The following is a 20,112-nucleotide window of genomic DNA, read 5'->3' on the forward strand; positions in this document are numbered from 1 at the left end:
GTGCCTATGGTCCCACAGAAGATTCTACTACGCTGGAAGTGGAGGAATTTTTTGAGGCTTTAGAGAAAGCAACTGACACTATGAAAAAGGAAAAGTTGGTCCTTGCTGGGGTTCTAAACAGCAGAGCAGGAAATGATTGTCAGACATACAAAAATATTTTGGGAAAATTTGGAGAAAAGAGCAAAGCTAATAATAATGGCAAATATCTGTTGGATTTCTTCTCAGGACATGGACTGGTTATTACTAACACCATGTTCCAACATAAAAATGTGCAAAAATTCACATGGAGAGAAGAGGCAAGGAATAAGAAAAGTCTCATTGACTACGTTATTGTTGATAGTGATGTTTTCTCCCTGGTGCAGAACACCAGAGTGTACAGAGGATTTGAAATTGGAAGTGATCCCTATTTAGTCTTGAGCAGGATAAAATAGAATTTCATATTGAAAAGAATAACATGTAAGAAAGTTTTAAAGCGAATAAAAGTTGAGCAGCTCTCAGATGTGAATTGTAGACTAAAATTAAATATTATTCAAGAAAAAATGAAAGAGTTTGAGAACAGGAACCAAACCTTGGAGATTCAGTGGCAAGCCTTGAAGAAAACCCTGATTGATTCAGCCAAAGAGGCATTTGGTGAGGTTGTCTGCAAGGATAGAAAAATCAGAACTCCATGATGCACACAGGAAATTAAATAGGCAGTGAAGCAAAAGAATGAAGCATATCAAAAGTTCCTGGAAAATAAGTGAGCTAGTGCTCTTAGAGAATACAGACCAAATGTAAGAAAGCTAAACACTGTGTAAAACTAGCTAAACAAAAGTCATGGGAAGACTTTGGTAAGAACATAGAAAATAAAATAGAAAAATAGAACATGGAAAAAGTGGCAAGATATTCTGGAGGTTGTTGAACTAGCTCAGAAATGGAGAAAAGAATGTTGTAAAAGGAATTAGAGATGATAAAGCTGATATGAAAACTGAAGAAAAAGATATCCTTGAATTATGGGGTAATTACTAAATGAAACAAGCAGTGATAGCATAGTGGCAAAAACACTCAACAGGCATGCAGTCAGGAATACATATCCATACATTAAGTAGAAAAAGCCATCAAAAGCCTGAAATGTGGAAAGGCAGCCGGATTAGATGATATTTGACCAAAAATGTTCATGTATGGAGGTATAAGAGTCTTACAGTGGCTGCACTGCATAGTTCAGAAGGCCCAAATAGAGGGACAAATTCCAAATGAGTGGAGTAGAGCTGTCATAGTACCCATATATAAAAAGGGAATAAAATGGAATATGAGAATTACAGAGGTATTTCTCTACTGAGTGTTCCTGGTAAGATTTATGCTGGTATACTTGAGAAACGGTTGAGAAGGATTGTGGAGGAGAAGCTTGATGAAGAACAAGCTGGATTCAGGCTAAATAGAGGCTGTCAGGATCAGATTTTCACTTTACGAAAAATAGTTTAAAAATCATGGGAATATAACAAAGATCTGTGTTTAAGTTTTGTCGATTTGGAAAAGGCATACGACAAGGTGCCAAGAGAGAAGCTATTCAATATGCTGCAGTTATATGGTGTGAATGGGGCATTATATCAAGCAATACTTAGTCTTTATTTGAGTTGTAAGTCAGCAGTTAGAATTGAAGGAAGTACAGGAAGATGGTTTAATGTTAAATCTGGTGTGAGACAAGAATATACATTATCCTCTGTGTTATTTACTATTTATATGGATCACATTATGAAGGAAAGTGGTATTAAACCTGATATAAAAATTGGAGATGTTAATGTCAGCTCTTTGCTTTATGCGGACGATGTTATACCTCTAAATAAATCCGCTACAAGTCTGCAAGATTCCCTGACTAAATTGAATAAATTTATGAAATATGTCCTCTGAACTGCAAATCTCTGTCTACAATCACCATCAAACACCTAGCCACATCAACTTCCTGCAATCCATTACTACCAGCGTAATACATAGTATGTAATCTTTTCATGACAAAGTCAATACCTTTACACTTGAACAGAATAAGCTCATAACCAAGATCCTTTGCCCACACAGCCAATTTATTTAAATTATTCTGCAGGATGTCTACATCACCTTTATCAACAATTTCCCTCCCCAATATTGCAACATCAGCAAACAGCTGAAACCACCTGCTCAAATGATTTCCTGCATCATTAATATAGCAGTAATTATATTAAAAATGGTAACAAATAATATTCTTGTTTGCTCCTTTATCCAGGTGTAATCAAATAAAGTTTGCACATGAAGTGTTGTATAGAGAGTTTAATGACTTCACATTAACCTTCCTACCGGCTAGGACGTCTATAGACGTCCAACTAAATCTGGATGAGATTCAGCCCACCTGTTTAAAGAACCTGGATAAGAAGTGCAATTTGACTGTCATGTCCATTAGAAGGTGTGATAAACCCTCACGCTGAAGAGAAAGGTTAATCGGATTATCTCCCGTTCATAGCTGCCTCTCAGTTGCCTATAACAAGAAACGGACTTTCTTGTTCCATGCTGGTGAACTGGATTTTAGTTATATATGATAAACTAAAAATAGAGAAATTATTTATATTTGTTTTCTCTTTTTATTGTACAATACAATTTTAATTTCTGGACAAAATAAAGGTCTTGCATAATTTCTTCACTTAACTAATTTAATTTTTTATTTTTTTGCGCTAATTGTTTTCTATTCGCTACTAGACAAAAGATTTTTCTTTGTTCTCGAAGAAATTAATTCACGATAATTATTTGGAATATTCTTTTAAAAAAAGAAAAGAAAACCGGCTGCCGACGTTCCAGGTGATATTAATTTTATTTTTGTACAAAACCATCGAAATCGAATAGTACTTAACAGATTTCCTTTAGGACACGCTTGAGCAACTTTGCTTTATAGAGAATAACATGAAATTCTTTAATCATATTACTAAATTTTTTCTTCACGTTGTATAGTAATCTGTACTTTCACTTTCTTGGTTTCCTTGTATAATTGGTCATTACAAAATGAAATTAACAGTTATGATTTAAATTTATATTTTCTGCATAATTCAGATATTTTATTCTCCAATTTTTAAAGTAAGCGATACATTTGCTTATTTTTATCATTCAAAATATGTATATCAAATGTGAAATTTCATTTCCATACTTTTACAATAGAACTGAACTTTATTTCGCCTCTGATAGTTTAACCCCCCCCCCCCATTGCATTACTATCACACACCCGAAAACTGTTATGAAACATAGGTACAGTTTTTATTTAATTCATTATTTTTCTCTAGTAATTGTTCCACATAACTTTAATTTTTTGATACTGAAACTATGTGGTGATTATTATAAATTAGCAAATTATAAATCAGACAATATACATATTACCTGATTATTATAAATCAGGAAATTATGTGATATTCGGATACAGGTGAAATTAATATTTAAAATCACTGTCATCCTTCAAATGCAATATCAGAATAAAGAAAGTGAAAAACCCGAAGTTTCGAAATACATTTCGAAAGCCCGCTCTCGAAATGTATTGGTCTACAGACTGGATTCTGAACACGCCAATGTTTCGTGATGTTATGACTGAAAAACAATTCAGTCTCATCATGAAGTATTTGCATTTTCAGAATAATGAAGAATACGATCAGGCAACACATCCTTGCCCAGTCTTCAACAAAATTTATGATTTTCTGATGAAAATCCGTCAAAAATGTAGATCACTCTACATTCCTGAGAGAGACTTGAGTATCGATGAAAGCCTTATGCCATTCAAAGGTGGAGTGAAATGTAAGCAGTATATTCCCAAAAAGAAAGCGAAGTATGGAGTAAAATTTTTTATGCTTTGCGAATCGGAAAGTGGATATCTTTGGGATTTCAAACCTTATACAGGAAAGCAAACTGTAATCGAGCACGATAAATATTCGGATCTCCCCTTGTCGATGCGTACAGTAATGCAGTTACTAAACCCTTTACTGGGGAAAGGTTACTGTATTATAATGGATAATTACTATATATGTGTCCTGAACTCGCTGATTTGCTTTGACAGCATCTTACAGATAGTTATGGTACTGTAAATGCAAAAAGGCGAGATATGCCTCCAGATCTGGCTTCAGGAAAGCTATCGAAGAGGGAAATCCGAACTTATCAGCGAGGGAAAGTCTTTGCACTACGTTGGAAAGACAAAAAAGATGTTTTTCTGCTATCTTCCCTGCACAATCCATCAGCGGAATCCGTGGAGAAGCATGGTTTGAAGAAAGAAAAACCCATTGCTGTGTGTGCATACAACAACACTATGGGTTGAGTCGACAGGTGCGATCAGCAGCTATCATTCTACTCTGTAATGAGGAAACAGCATAAAAAATATTACAAAAAAGTGTTTGGACATGTTATTTGAATTTTGAAGTGTTTGGATTTTGTTATTTGGAACAGTTTCCTCCTATACAAGAAAAAATGTTTGTCTACCATAACATATCTGGAATACAGAATAGAAATTGCGAAAGCATTGCTGCATGCACATGCACCTTCTTCAGCAAGCAGAAAAAAAGGAAATCCTGTCAGACATCTGAGGTTGAACGCTACTAACTCCAACCATTATCCCGAAAATCTATCACCAACGGCTAATAAAAAAAAAACCTCCACCCAAATATTATGTATGTAATAAAAAAAATATCAGAAAGGAAACAAAAATCTGGTGCCCTGAGTGTAAAACTGCTTTGTGTGTTTACCCTTGCTTCAAGGTGTTCCACGCTGTTCAAGAATTTTAAATTCTGAACAGTATGAAATAAAAAATGTTTTGTTTTCAAGGCCATCAAAACAGTCCTTTTCAGGACTACAAATATTGATAGAGGGATACCCGAATGCACTGTTTCTTTTTCATCTTGAAGGCTAAATTTTAAGTTCTTTTTATGACACAGAGAAACTGGAAGGAGTATTCCAGGTAAAGTATTTCATCAAAACAATAAAAAATAATGAAATAAAATCTACCCTATATATATATATAAAATGATAAGCTTTTTTATGTCATGTTTATCGAAACCTTTTGAAACTCAGGGCTACCCTGAGTGTCGAGTCTTCAAAATTCGAGTCATCAGAATTCAGGGGCTGAACCCCCTTTCGAATTATCACAATTGAAGGAGAACTGGTCTACCATACCGGAACACGGGGGGTTGGGCATAGCTCCCCTAGTTAATAAATGAAATATATAAATAATAACGGGAACATTTTCACCTTGCCAACACTCAACATTGATGTGATATGGGTTCCAAATTTCTTGTTTCGGAGATATATATTACAAAGTTTTGTAATAAACATTTCTGCTACAATGAAGTTTGGCAGAATCAACAATATTATTACCACCTTATTTCTGTTTCTCGTGTGGGAGAAAAACGGTAAAATGTCACTCTTATAATTATATGAGATGTTATAATGGCAAAAATAGTAAGAAAAAAGTCATTTGCAGTTTCTCTTCAAAACACAAAGAATGAACATTGTAAATTCAGCCAGTGGAAAAGAAAATACTACATATTTCTCTCCTGTTATCTGATTTTTTTTTCTTATAGTTCAAAGAAGAAATCCCTGCATATAACATGAAGTCTGCAGGAGGGAAAAAATCTGGAAATTGGTTACATTATAACGAATAGAGAAATCATGTCAGAAAAATTATTCACGTATGATTCTAATCTCAGCAGACATAATATAGCATATTATTTCTAAAATTTCACATAATTTCAGCAGGCAGTAGAACATTTTCTTCTAGATTACATATCTAAAGTAACTGAACCTTTGCTACTATTTTACACTAAAATGAATGGGTATGTTCCCCAAGTAATTTACGTTTGTAACAGCTGTCTTGCGAACGATTTATGAAATAAATTATCTGAAATATCCGCAGATTGCTTAGGTCTATATCCCCCCCCCCCCCAAAAAAAAGAAGATTATGAAACGCATATGCACCTTTTCTTTGAAAATAATTCAAATCCTCTTTTTCAAGATAATTGTATGATTTAATTTCTAATTTTTGATAATAAAAGTGAAACTGATCATTATAAATTAAGCAATTATTTTGGCATAAATAATGTATAAGCATGTAAACGAAATATCAGTATTTCTGTTAGAATATAGGTAATCAACAATCGAAAAGGAAACAAGACATTCTTGACATATTCTGCACTACAGCCTGGGGCACTTTATTGTTCTCCCCTTTCTTCTCAATAGCACTGAGAGTAATAAGCCTTCAACTTTTCCTCCAGATAAGAGGAGATTACCAAGTATTTGGAAGACGTAGATTATTTCAGAAATAGCTTCCAGCAGCAGAAGTAATATTTAGATTTTTTTAAAGAAAAACAAACAAAAATAATACTACTGAACTTTCTTTTGTGTGGTATGCATATAAACAATTTTGCATGGTGAAAATATAGCATATTATTTCTAAAATTTCACATAATTTCAGCGGGCAGTAGAACAGCTGGTTTTAGATTGCAAATAAATAGAACAGAATTAGAAGTTTCACAATACAATTTTGCCGTATATCTTTTGTCAAAATGGTAAAATGAAGTAATTGATTTTGAATGCTGTCTAGAAAAGTTTTCAAACCTGTGAGTTCTAAGAGAGGATGAGGTGGGGGGGGGGTGGAAAGCATTAGAAAATCTTCAAAATGAAAAAGAATTTTGAATCACTCCGTATATGATATTTTTCCCATTATATTTTCAACATATCTACGAAGATGTGCACTAGATATTATCGTAATATGCATAATACAAATAAATAAATAAATAAATGACGAAGGCGAAGAATCACTGCTAAAATATCATTGGATATAAATTTGTGATACCAAAAAGACACACAATCGGAAACCGAGTAATGCAATGTAGCATTTTAACATTTTTTTTTCTTTTGTCTTTATGAATAACAAAAAATCGTTTCTAAAACTGAAATGTGATGATCCATCTAATGCTATTTCGCTAGAAACGAAAGAAAAAGGACATATTTATTTCAAGAAATATTGTTTAAAAATATAAATATTTGACATAATATTTTCAAATCAAACATTTGAAAATTCTGAAATTCGAAAAAAAAATATTCAATTATTATACGTAAAGTGAAAGATCAATCAGTGCAACTCTTCCAGTGCACTGATTTGTAGAATTACCAAGTATTTATAAGACGTAGATTATTTCAGAAATAGTTTCCAGCAGCAGAAGTAATATTTAGATTTTTTTAAAAGAAAAACAAACACAAATAATTCTACTGAACTTTCTTTTGTGTGGTATGCATATAAACAATTTTGCATGGTGAAAATATAGCATATTATTTCTAAAATTTCACATAATTTCAGCGGGCAATAGAACAGCTGGTTTTAGATTGCAAATAAATAGAACAGATTTAGAAGCTTCACGATACAATCTGATTGCCGTATATCTTTTGTCAAAATGGTAAAATGAAGTAACTGATTTTGAATGCTGTCTAGAAAAGCTTTCAAACCTGTATAGAAATTTAGAGTAGTTATGCAATTCAGTTCCAGGAGAGAATAAGGAGGGGGGGGGGGGGAAGCATTAGAAAATCTTCAAAATGAGCAAAAATGTTGAATCATTCCCTATATGATATTTTTCACATTGTATTTTCAACATATCTACGAGGTTATGCACTAGATATTATCGTAATATGAATAATACAAATAAATAAATAAATGACGAAGGGGAAGAATCACTGCTAAAAATATCATTGGATATAAATTTTTGATACCAAAAAGACAATCGGAAACCGAGTAAGGCAATTTAGCATTTTGACATTTTTTTTGTTTTGTCTTTATGAATAACAAAAAATCGTTTCTAAATCTGAAATGTGATGATCCATATAATGCTATTTCGCTAGAAACGAAAGAAAATGGACATATTCATTTCAATAAATATTATTTAAAAATATAAATATTTGACATAATATTTTCAAAGCAAACATTTGACAATTTTAAAATTCGATAAAAATTATTCAATTATTATACGTAAAGTGAAAGAACAATCAGTGCATCTCTTCCGGTGCACTGATTTGTAGAATAAAATACACCAAATTCACTATCACTAAATAGATTCATTACAAAAGCTGATCAGTGGGCGTTTCTGGATTGATTTTTTTTTCGCATATGTGAAATTGGTTTTAATTTTTGGGAAGAGACACAATAAATCATTTTAGAGGCAAGAAAGGTCAAATAACTTAGGACAGTAAATGAAATTCTAAGCAACACAATAGACGTAAAGACAGGGGGAGGGGACACAAAGGTCACTCAGCAAAAGTTAATCCACTAATGCTATAGAATAGCCATAACAAGATTAACGGCGGAGAAAGGTAATGGCATGATAAAAGGTAGAATGCCGACGAAGTTTTGATCCATGAAAAAAGCTAGGGAGAGCTGACTATATCATCCACACCGGCCGGTTGGGAGGTTAATTGTCTTAGTATCCATTAATGCAGTGATTCTTAACCGATGGGCTGCAGCCCCCTAGGGGTCCACAGAAAATTTACAGAACGTTTCTTGTTTTTAAAATTTTGAAATCTTCTTAAAATAATGATGCTTTGGTAATTATATTACTTTGTTTCAAACTTGTATCATTTTGTATTAGTAAAATGAATTATGCAGTTTAATGATGTAGTTTCTTTTGTGGTGGCACTACCAGTCGACTTTTCACTGCTGGCAACACTAGAAGTCATGCCTACTGGACATGTGATAGAAGTGATTCTCTGAAGTTTTAAACAATATGAGTAAGAATGCATAGAAATGAATGTTGTTAAGTACTACTTGAGGGCAGTAGTTTTCGCAACTTTCAGTGCTGTAATACTGAATTTTTATTTCTTAAAATTTACCCCTTTATAAAATGAGCAAACAAAGACATTATTTGATTTCCTAAATATAAATATAGTAAAGCTTTTACATAATATTTAAGTAAAGTTGATTTCTGTTTTCTGATTTTTTTTTTTTTTGTCATTATAATCAGAAAGTAAAACCATTATTTTTTAAAGAAAGTTTTATTATTATGTTACTACAAAGTAGGGGCCTGGGAAAATATTTTAGGATACTCAGGGGGCAGCAACCTAAAGTTAAGAACCACTGCCATAATGCACAACACACATCCTTTTGAATGTGTATAATGCTATGCATTACTGGAAGGGCCACTGTAACCCCCATATACAACCTTCTTGTAGATAAAATTATATGTTGGTTACAGATGACTAATGATCACACACAAGGCCAGCCAATACAGCAAATAATTAAAGGTGAAGATTTCAAGACAACTAAATTGTTTGTTCTTCTTAAAACACTGCTGGGATAATAATGTGATCCTGAAAAGATGACATGATGACATGAAATTAAATCACCATTTCATGTCACAAAGGAAGGCTCTCCACATTTATAGTCATCATACTAGTTTTACTCTACTACGTGAACAGATTGCTGCCACCCATGTTCTCTTGGCCGACACCAGCGGGGCTATTTGTGCATCAGAGGAAGAGCTTGCAGCTACGCTGAACAATGACCTTTGGACAATCCTCACAGATGTCTCAAGTGCTTCAGCAGAGAAAGAATTTAATAAAATACGATGTCGGCACATTGAAAAATTTGAAAGTCTAAAAATGAACTCTGCCTCCGAACTTCAACTACCGCTCAACACGGTAATAAACCTGTCTTCCCTTACCCTGAAGCACTCAGTGCACTCGCACATGGTCACAACTTTGCCTTAGCCAAAAAAAACCCCTTCTGAACAAATAATGATACATGTAGAACATGGTATCTGCAAACTTCCCAACCATATTGCCAGCAATATCTGACTGGATATAGCCGGTGTTCGTATCAAAGCTAAACCACCAAAAAACAACCTATCTAAAGAAGAATTAAAAGCTCTACAAAAAATAAAGAACGACAGCAAAATAATAATCACCAAAGCAGATAAGGGAAATGTGGTTCTCAACCAAACTGACTACACAGGTAAGCTTTCCTGTTACTGTTAGATCAGCCTACCTACCTCCCTATTCAATATGATCCCACCAGCTCCCAAATCAGAACACTCCAAAGGCTCCTTAAGAAGGTTACTTCTTAGCCTGTGGAAGTGACCAGTAGACTAAAACCTTTCAATTCTAGACCCCTCCCCTGAAAATATGGAATACCAAAAATCCATAAGCAGAATGTACCATTACGAATCAATGCCATCCCATTGTGGATGGCATTGATTCCCCCACATACAAATTATTATTATTATTATTATTATTCCTGATACCACCAAGGAGTCCGAAGACTCATCGCGGGAGGATACCTACAACTGTCTCAACCACTACACCGAACCTCTACTACGAATCATCTCCATCAACCACCCACCACAACTAGTATTTTTTGTCTGTAAATTGCATGCGTTCTGAAGGGCCGATTTGTCTAAATTAGCCAAACATTTAGCCAAAGTGCTCATACATTATACTGGCAACACACCATCACACAGAAAAAAATTCAGTCAACTTTAAAGCCAGTACAAAAAACCTATCATTCTAACACACTGACATAATGGTCAGTTTTGATGTTTCCTCGTTATTCACAAATGTCCCACTCAAAGATACTTTAGATCTCATCCAAGCCAAATTTCCTCCCGATATTCCAGCCCTATTTCAGTTCAACATGAACTCAGGCTTTTCGTTAGGCAAGGAAAATTCTACAAACAGATAGAGGGGACAGCCATGGGTTCTCCACTCTCTCCATCCCCTAGCCAACTTCTTTATGGAGACCTTGGAAGAAAAAAGTTAAACTCAGCCCCACAAAAACCCACTGTTTGGCTATGCTACGTGGATGATGTGTTCGTTATTTGGACACATGGCTTAGATATACTCCACAACTTCTTAACACACTTAAACAATTAACACTCCAGAATCCAGTTCATCTTGGAAAAGGAAAACAACAACAAGTCTCCCTTTCCTAGAGATTACATACCAGCCTCATGAATCCTTGGCTTTCTCTGTTCACAGAAAACCAACCTATACAGGTAGACACATTCACCGGCAATTACCCCCCCCCCCCAATCACAACAATATGGGATTATAAAAACCCTATATAACAGGGCTAAATTAATCTGTTCAGATAACAATGCCCTAACTACTGAACTTAACCACATTCTTAGCCAATGGCTACAATCTGCAAAAAATCCAGAAAATATTAAAACCAGTTAACCCCCCCCCCTCTCCCCTCATAACAAAGATTACATTAAATCTATCACCATTCCTTACATTTGGGGGTACCTCTGAAAAGTTAACCAAAATTCTAAAGAAATATGACCTGATGGCCTGTTACAAACCATCTAAGAAATTGGCATCACTTATCCGCTCCACCAAAGACTAGTCACTTCCCCCAGACCCACCTGGAATATACCAGGTCCCTTGCAGCTGTAAACGGTCCTACTATGGCCAAACAGGCAGGACAGCTAATATCAGGATATATAAACACAAAGACTGCATCTGGTTTCACCAATACAGCCACTCAGGACTTGCCGACTATGCACTAGATACCCACCATAGAATATGCTGGAAAAAAGCCACTTTACTACACCATAGCAAATATAAATATGAAAGATTATTCTTGGAATCAGCCACAACCCTAAAAAACTTCCCAAACCTCAACAAATTTGGGTGTATGAGACTGCCCCATCTTAAGAACATCAGCCCGACAGCCAAGAAACCCAATTTAGCATGCTAGGGGCACCTTTAGGACTCTAGGACCAACTTCAGTTGTCTTCTTCTTCAGCCTCATTTGCTCGTTGTTAGTGTCTGCATGAACATATCATAGTTTTATGTTCCCAGAAGATGGCAACATAACATTGCTGAAATATAGGAAGGGACTTAATAAAGGTTTTTAATTAATATTTTAGTATATGTTGTCATTTCCTGAAAAATTTTAAGTCATATACAACCTTCATCTTCACATGAAGATACTAGAGTTAGCAGTGATCCTTTAGGGTCACTCAAAATAGTGACCCTAAAGTAAAATGACATTTAGAATGATCTTGTAGATCATTCAGAGACCTCAATAAAAGTCGAAACTGGTCTGGGTAGTGGCTTTTCCCATAATGCATAGATTTATACACATACAAAAGGATGTGCTTTTGTATTATGGGATACCAAGGTAATTAATGTAAAGTCATTACATACAAGTAACCTAGTCGTGAAAATTTATTTACACATGGTTAAAGAATTTCTTGGCATTTTTAATTTACATTATAACTGGGTGAAAAAACCTTTTACATAGCAGTAATTAAGCAGTAGTGGTCCTAGTTCAAACCATTAAAGCATTCCACTAGTTATTCTCATTTTCCTAGACTCTGCAACTCCATACACTACTCTTAGATGTTTGTCCATCTGTCAGCCACTCACCTATCTATTTTGCCTGCTTCATACCAGTTCCCCTTTGCTTCAACTTATACTGGAGCAAATGAGAATGGATATGAAGTTTGCATCAGGAACTATGTAGTATTCTGTCAAATGCTTTGCAAAATCCAGCACTGTCATAGTGTATGGTCAGAGGCAGTGTCATTTCTCTTGCACATTCCTGTAACATACAGGCCAATGTGCCATCTAATCCCACTGCTGTGTTCACATTGATATTTAAAATATTTAAAAATATTTTATATTTGTTATAAATATATATGATATTTGAATATTTGATATTTGATATTTAAAAACTCAATTATTAGCAATATCATAAAGGACTTTGTGGCATGCGGTACTTGCGGCATGTATGCTTCTCGGGAATTACATATGTGGCTTGTTAAAGAGAGTGGAGAGCGTATGTGCGCCAAATGCAGGTAGTTGGAGGAAATAAATACATTAGATATATTGATATCCGACTTTGTTGCTCCAGGAACGGAGAATAGGAAGACAAGTAGTATGATAGGAACGAATGAGAAAATAATAGTTGATAGTGTGGAAGGTGTGAGTGACTGTGGAAGTTTAGGAGATGGTTTTGTATGGGAGAGTGAATTTAGATTAACAGTGACTGACCTGCAGAGGGAGATAGATGAGTTGAAAGAGGAGGTGGAATGTCTAGTGAATGAGAGCAGAAGTATGAAAGATAAGATTAGGAGAATGGAAGAGATAAATGCAAGGCAAATCAGAGTAGGAGAGAGAGAGAATTTAAGGAATATGAGTGAGAGGTATGGGGGTGCTAGAAGAGGAGAGAATGGAAACAGTAGAAGAGAGGGAATGAGAGAGAGGTATGGGAATGCTAGCAGACGAGAGGATGGAAACAGTAGGAGAGACGGAATGAGAGAGAGATATGGAAGAGCTAGAAGAGGAGAGAATGGAAACGGTAGGAGAGATGGAATGAGAGAGAGGTATGGGAATGCTAGAAGACGAGCGGATGGAAACAGTAGTAGGAGAGACAGAATGAGAGAGGGATATGGAAGTGTTAGAAGTGGAGAAAATGGAAACAGTAGGAGAGAGGGAATGAGAGAGATGTATGGGAGTGCTAGAAGAGGAGAGAATGGAAACAGTAGAAGAGAGAGGTATGGGAATGAAAGAAGAGGAGAGAATGGAAACAATAGGAGCGAGGGAATGGTAAGAGGTGTAATGTATGGCGACTCAATGATCCGTGGTGTTCAAGATAGGATGCGTGAGGAGTGTTTGCCAGGAGGAACAATAGAAAGGGTGGCTATGGCAATTAAGAGAGGTGAAAGGGTGGATGAGATGATTGTGATGGTAGGAACGAATGACTTGAGTGGTAATGTAAGTCGGGCAGCGAGAGATATGAGATTTTTGCTTGTACGGAAGAAGACAGAGAGAGGAAAAATAGTGTGCGTGTTGCCTAGGTATGATAATGATGAGCTGAGCAGAAGAGCGGTGATATTGAATGGCATAATAGCGAGAATGTGTGACAAGAGAGGACTGGTATATGTGGATGCTTGGAGTGCGTTTGAGGAAAGAGAGGAGTTGTATGCGAGAGACCGTTTACATTTGAATGAGGAAGGGCGTAGGCATCTGGAGAGATTGCTGTTCTGAACGAGTCAGTGTGTCCCAGGGAGGATGATAGCAGAGGTGGCCTCTTGTGGGAATGGATACTTGGGAGAAGGGAGACAATGTCAGGTAACACTGAGCCCAGTGGAGTCTAGAAGGGATAAGGCTGGGTATAGAAACAATGGCATTTATATGCTGTATACTAATGCCAGGAGTATCCGGAATAAGGGAGAGGAATTGGTGGCGCAGATAGCATCAGCCTGGCCAAAAATTATTGCGATCACTGAGACGTGGTTGACAGAAGAGGATATAAAAACAGGAATAGAAGTCGCTGGGTATAGCATTTTTCGTCAGGATAGGAGGGGAAAGCGTGGTGGTGGGGTGCTGCTTATGATAAGTGATGACCTATGTCCTCTAAGAGTGGAGAATTTGGAAGGAAGTGAGACAAATGATTTTGAGAGCGTATGGTGTGAGCTAGAGGTAGGCAAGACAGGATATTTAGTGGGGTGTTGCTACAGACCCAGGAGCACAGAGGATGGGGACCAGGAGATGTTTAGACAGCTAAGTTTGGCAAGTGCAAGAAGAATGATTGTTATGGGAGATTTTAACTTCAGTAGTATAAATTGGAGAGAGGAATATGCATGTAACAATAGGGGAATGGAATTTCTAGAATTCTTGAGGGACAAATGTCTTAGGCAACATGTAACAGAGGGAACAAGAGGTTCAAAAATTTTGGATTTGGTTATAGCATCAGAAGAGTTGATAATAACTGAGTTGACGTCTCTCCCACCAGTTGGAGAGAGTGACCATATGGTGTTGACATGGAAAATGAATAGACATGCAGGAGTATCAAAGAGATGGGAACTTATGTGGAATTATAAGGTAGGTGATTATAATAGTCTTAGACGTCAACTTCGGGAAGTTTCATGGAGGGAGGAATTGGACGGCCGGGATATCACCAGTGCGTGGGAAATTGTGAAAGAATATTTGTTATCAGCAATGGTAAGTTGTATACCACGAGTGAAGAAGAGGGCGCAATTTGGAGTAAAGTGGATGACAAACAACATTAAACAGGAACTGCATGCGAAAAAGAGGCTATGGAAGAGATATAAGGAGACAGGTGAAGAGAGGATGGGTGAAGAATATAAGACACAGGCCAGAAGAGTGACTCGTGTGGTAAGGAAAGCGAAACTGGAATATGAGAGGAGATTGGCCCTAAGATCCAAAGAAAATCCTAGGGAATTTTTTAGCTATGTGGCCAGTAGGAGGAGAAATGACTGTGGAAGAATGATATTGTGGGATAAAAATGGGAATAGAGTGACTGATGCAGAGGACATAGTGGAATTGTTCAATGAACACTTTATTGGAGTATTTCATCCTAGAGGAGTCAGTTTTAATGCTAGAGGGATAGGACTGGTACGAGGTCTGGAGGTACAGGAGGAGAGTGTGTTTCAGATACTGAGTACTCTGGATGTCAGTAAAGCTGTGGGACTGGATGGTATTTCGCCACGAGTTTTGAGAGAATGTGCTAGCGAATTGACAATACCTTTAACGTGGCTTTACAATGAAAGTCTGGCTTTGGCAAAGGTGCCCAGGGAATGGAAGGAAGGTAAGATAGTGCCATTGCATAAGGGTGGTAACAGACTGGAAGTGTCTAATTATAGGCCAGTCTGTGTGTCATCAGTAGTTGTTAAGATCTTGGAGAAAGTAGTGAGGGACCGTGTACAGCATTGGGCAGATGAGGGTAATGTTATCTGTGAGAATCAACATGGATTTGTGAAAGGACGCTCTTGTTTTAGCAATATGCTAGCCTTTTTATAATAAAGTTACAAGAGCATTAGATGAGGGAAAGGCATATACTGCAATTTTCTTAGACTTGGCGAAGGCATTTGACAGGGTGCCACATGATAAGCTGATATTTAAGTTGCAGCACATGGGTCTGGATGTCAGATTGGTCAACTGGATTCAGGATTGGCTGTCTGATAGGTATCAGAGAGTTGTGTATGGTGGAGCAGTTTCCAGGAGGCAGAGGGTTACAAGTGGGGTCCCACAGGGCTCAGTACTAGGACCTATATTGTTTAACCTTTATATCAATGACATAGCCAGTGGATTGCAGGGGGATATTCAGTTGTTTGCGGATGATGCGAAGCTGGGAAGGATTATTAGTAATAGCGCAGATGTGGTAGCCCTGCAAGAGGATTTAAATAAGCTAGATAGATGGGCAAATGAATGGGGGTGTCAGTTTAATGCAGCAAAATGTAAGGTCTTGAGGTTTGGGAAACATCGATTGGATGCTGCATACTCTATGGGAGGAGTTATACTGGAGGAAGTAGGGGAGACAAGAGATCTGGGGTTGATGATTGATAGAAACCTGAAGTTTAGGGGACATATTGCAAAGGTGGTGAAGGTAACACAGAGGATTGCTGCTATTATGAGAAGGACACTGACCTGCAGAGATAAGAGGGTTATCATTCCGTTGTATAAGTCTCTGATCAGACCACACTTGGACTATTGTTCTCAGATTTGGTCCCCAGGATTTGAAGGGGATAAATTAACTGTGGAAAGGATACAAAGACGGATGACAAAGATGGTTTCAGGACTGTACAATGATAGTTATGAGGATCGGCTGAGAGAATGTGGACTGCAGAGTTTGGCGGATAGAAGAAGGAGAGGTGATATGATTGAGACTTTTAAACTGTTGAGAGGTGGTTACAGGGTTGACACTGGGGAGTTCTTTCGCTTGGTTGATCAGCGGGAAGGAGTGATGACAAGAGGCCATTCCTGGAAGTTACGAAAGGAAACTGTGAGCAAGAGGGTAAGGAGTGGTTTCTTTGTGTGGAGGGTGGTTGAGCCGTGGAATGCATTGCCTGATGGAGTGGTGGGAGTGAGAACGGTCAGTGACTTTAAAGAGTGGTATGATAAACTTTGTGTTTCTCAGGGGGGGACCTCCCCTCGATGAGTCTTGACAGACTTTATGTCTTAGGAAGGACCTCCCTCGATGAGTCTTTTGACTCCTTGGAGGCCTGAATAATAATAATAATAAATAATAATAATTTGTCAATATGTTGAGCACTTCCAGTTCATCCATCTCAATTTTCATATCAGTCTCTGTCATATCAACAAATGCAATATCACCAAATAGATGATACATTCTTGCAAAATAATTGCTTATAATTCAACTGTTTCTTCTGTTTCTGTCACTTTCCTACCATCAGCACTGATTAATGTTATTCTTCCATAATCATTCTTTCTCTTTCTCCCTGCATAGAAAAAAAAAAAAAAACTAGAGTTTTTTTTTTTTTTTTTTTTAGCTTGCTTAGATTATTTTACCTCATGAGATGTTTTACCCCTCCTTAACATACTGGTAATCCCACTTGCCTGGACTTTGTATTGCTCATGAGTGTGCTAATCACTTTTTTTCTTTATATTTCTTTTACAATGCTTTCTATTTTGCAGCTCTTATTTTATATAACTACTCATCCATTTCACTTCCTCTTAGTTTATCCACCAAACCCTGGAAATGCAGTCTGATGCTACTTTGCTCAAACAATCCCTGACAATTTCCCATTCACTACTAACATTCTTCCTTTGTACCTTCTTCTTCTTATGCCATAACACTGCTCCAAACTACCTCTTAAGTTTTTCACAATTGTCAGCTTCGTAGTTTCACATATAATGCCCTTTCCTGAAGGAGAATTTCATGTTTAGCAACTTCCCACAATAATAGTGCAAGGTCACAAAGCAAGAAAGAAAGTAGAAAAATGAAGTGTAAGGACTAGTGTATACATAATATAAATAAATGAACCAAGGACTAAATTAGATAAGTCAAGTTTGCAATCTTAAAAAATTCAGAAACTTATAATAATTTACCATACAAAATTTAGCAAAAGTACAAATTTATAGGTATTATTACTGGGAAAATTCCCAAGTTACTCCTCTAAGTAAATATTAATCTTATGGCTATTTAACCTATTTTTGTTTAGGAGTGCCCATTTTTATAATGTCATTGGCTTTTTACTCAGTTTTAAGGCATTATTGAAGTTTTACATCGATAGATATATGAAGAATATAAGAGGGAAAATTCGGACATACCTTTGTAGGATGTTGCTGCTGTCTTCTTATTCAGAGGCATCCCGGCGTGTGGCAATACACATTCATCTGCTGTTAAAGGAAGGAAGTATGATTGAAAGGAAGGAGGGGGGGGGTAGAGCAATGTGAGAGAATTATTGGTGAGGTAAGGGGCATCTGCCTACCCTTAATAATATATATTTAAAAAACCTGGGTTTTTCATAAAGTTCACATACCTCTTGCCTCACCAATAATTCTCCCATTATTGGATAGATCTACCCCCCACTTTTTCCAAAACCCCCTTCCTTTCAATCATACTTCCTTCCTTTAACAGCAGATGAATGTATATCACCACACACTGGGATGCTGCTGAATAAGAAGACAGTCAACAAAGGTATGTCCGAATTTTTCCTCTTATATTTTTCATATATCTATGTAAAACTTCAATAATGCCCTAAAATTGAATAAAAAGCCAATGACATTATAAAAAGGGGCATTCCTAAACAAAAATATGCTAAATAGTCATAAAATTAATAAGTACAAATTTATGATAATTTTAAAGTACATCACTGACAAAAAGTTATAATACAAACTAACCTTTTCAAGTTGTGATACTTTCTGAGTGACTATCAGTCCACTATTAAAAAGTTTCAATATTACAGCACAAACATTTTCAGGCTCAGTGGAAAACTTAACTTCTTTACCTACCACAAGCATCTCTAAAGAAAACAATGGATTCTTCAGAGGTCTAAATGAAATGAAAATTACCACCCTTGAATCATACTTAACATAATCTTATATGTGAAATATACATTATGTATTATTATTATATGTAGGTACATTTTTTTATGAAATACAAAAAAGGTTATTTATAAAGATATTATATTATGAAGATATTATAATAAATTTCCTGATATGCATCTTCAAAGGATGTGTAATAACAGTACAATACAATACTGATGTCCTGTTGACAATTTTTCTCCGAATTCATCTATCACTTGTCAGCACATCTTTTAGGCCACATCTGGTTGCATCAATCCATCTAGATTTTGGTCTTTCTCTGGATATTTTCCCTGCTTGTCATCACTTTTCCTCTCAGATTCAGCCAAAGTAATTACCTCAGATATGCTCTGCTCAGAAATTCTTGAATGCTAATAATGCAAAGTTCCTCACTAATATCTTCATTTTTAATATAATTCTACCATTGATGGTATCTGTTTACTCCCCTAATTATTCCTAGAACACTGATATCTATGTCTCTAGTCTCTGATCAACTGCTTTATTTCTAATACAACTATCCATAAGTTAAAATTGAATTGAATACCACCTTGTGTACTACTAGTTTAGTGTTTGGGTTAATTTCTTGCTTATTTCATATAAATTAATCAACCCCCCCCCACACACACACACCATACTAACTTTGCTCATTATATTCTCTAATTCCATAATCAATTTGCTATCTTCGCTAAAAAAAATGTGATTAATAGTTGAAATATTTTATTTGTTTTATAGGTAATCCACTGAAAATGCAGTTGAAGTTTTCCAGGTTCTTCACAACCTATCTTCACAGTTTTGGTCTTATTAGTGCTTATTTTCATGCCAAATGCGTTAAAGTTGTTATTCAATTTAGTTAAAGAATCCTGGAGACTTGTACTGGATTATTATAGTTGGAGTATAATATGGCGATTCACTGATATGAGAAGTCCTTGAGGAGAGTATGACAAACTGTGTTTTCCTGGAGTTAAGATTGTAAGGATGCAGAGACTTGAGATGAAACAGATTTTATTTTGACTGGTACAAATGATTTAGCAGGTGACAAGTGTTTTGAAAAAGTTACATGAAAACGTTGCTAGTGCATGCAAAAAAGAATGAAGAAGTAACGTTCTGAGTCTGTTGCCATGGTATGACAGAGGTGAGATAAGATTGAGAACTATTATTGCAAATGAGTCAATGCACAAATTGTGTAGATGTGGAGTTTGGTGGAGAATGGTGTAGAGTTTATGGATTTGTGGAGTGAGTTTGATGGAAGGAAGGATTTATATAAGATGGATGGCTTACATCTAAACAGATTTGGTGTTA

The 20,112-nt window shown here is 36.2% G+C and overlaps 1 protein-coding gene across 1 annotated transcript in view; it reads right to left on the reverse strand.

The window, feature by feature from the left end:
• sac (sterile affecting ciliogenesis) overlaps positions 1-20,112 on the reverse strand; it is a 515,109-nt gene that overhangs the window by 242,651 nt on the left and 252,346 nt on the right. The window contains exon 10 of the mRNA XM_090399395.1: positions 18,631-18,781. Coding sequence (XP_090255521.1) covers positions 18,631-18,781 — 151 coding nt within the window. The remainder of the gene's footprint in view (positions 1-18,630; positions 18,782-20,112) is intronic.

This window comes from Typopeltis vanoorti, chromosome 10 (assembly GCF_054136105.1).
Source record: "Typopeltis vanoorti isolate ZY-2024b chromosome 10, IOZ_Tvanoo_1.0, whole genome shotgun sequence".
Classification (NCBI taxonomy): Eukaryota; Metazoa; Arthropoda; class Arachnida; order Uropygi; family Thelyphonidae; genus Typopeltis; species Typopeltis vanoorti.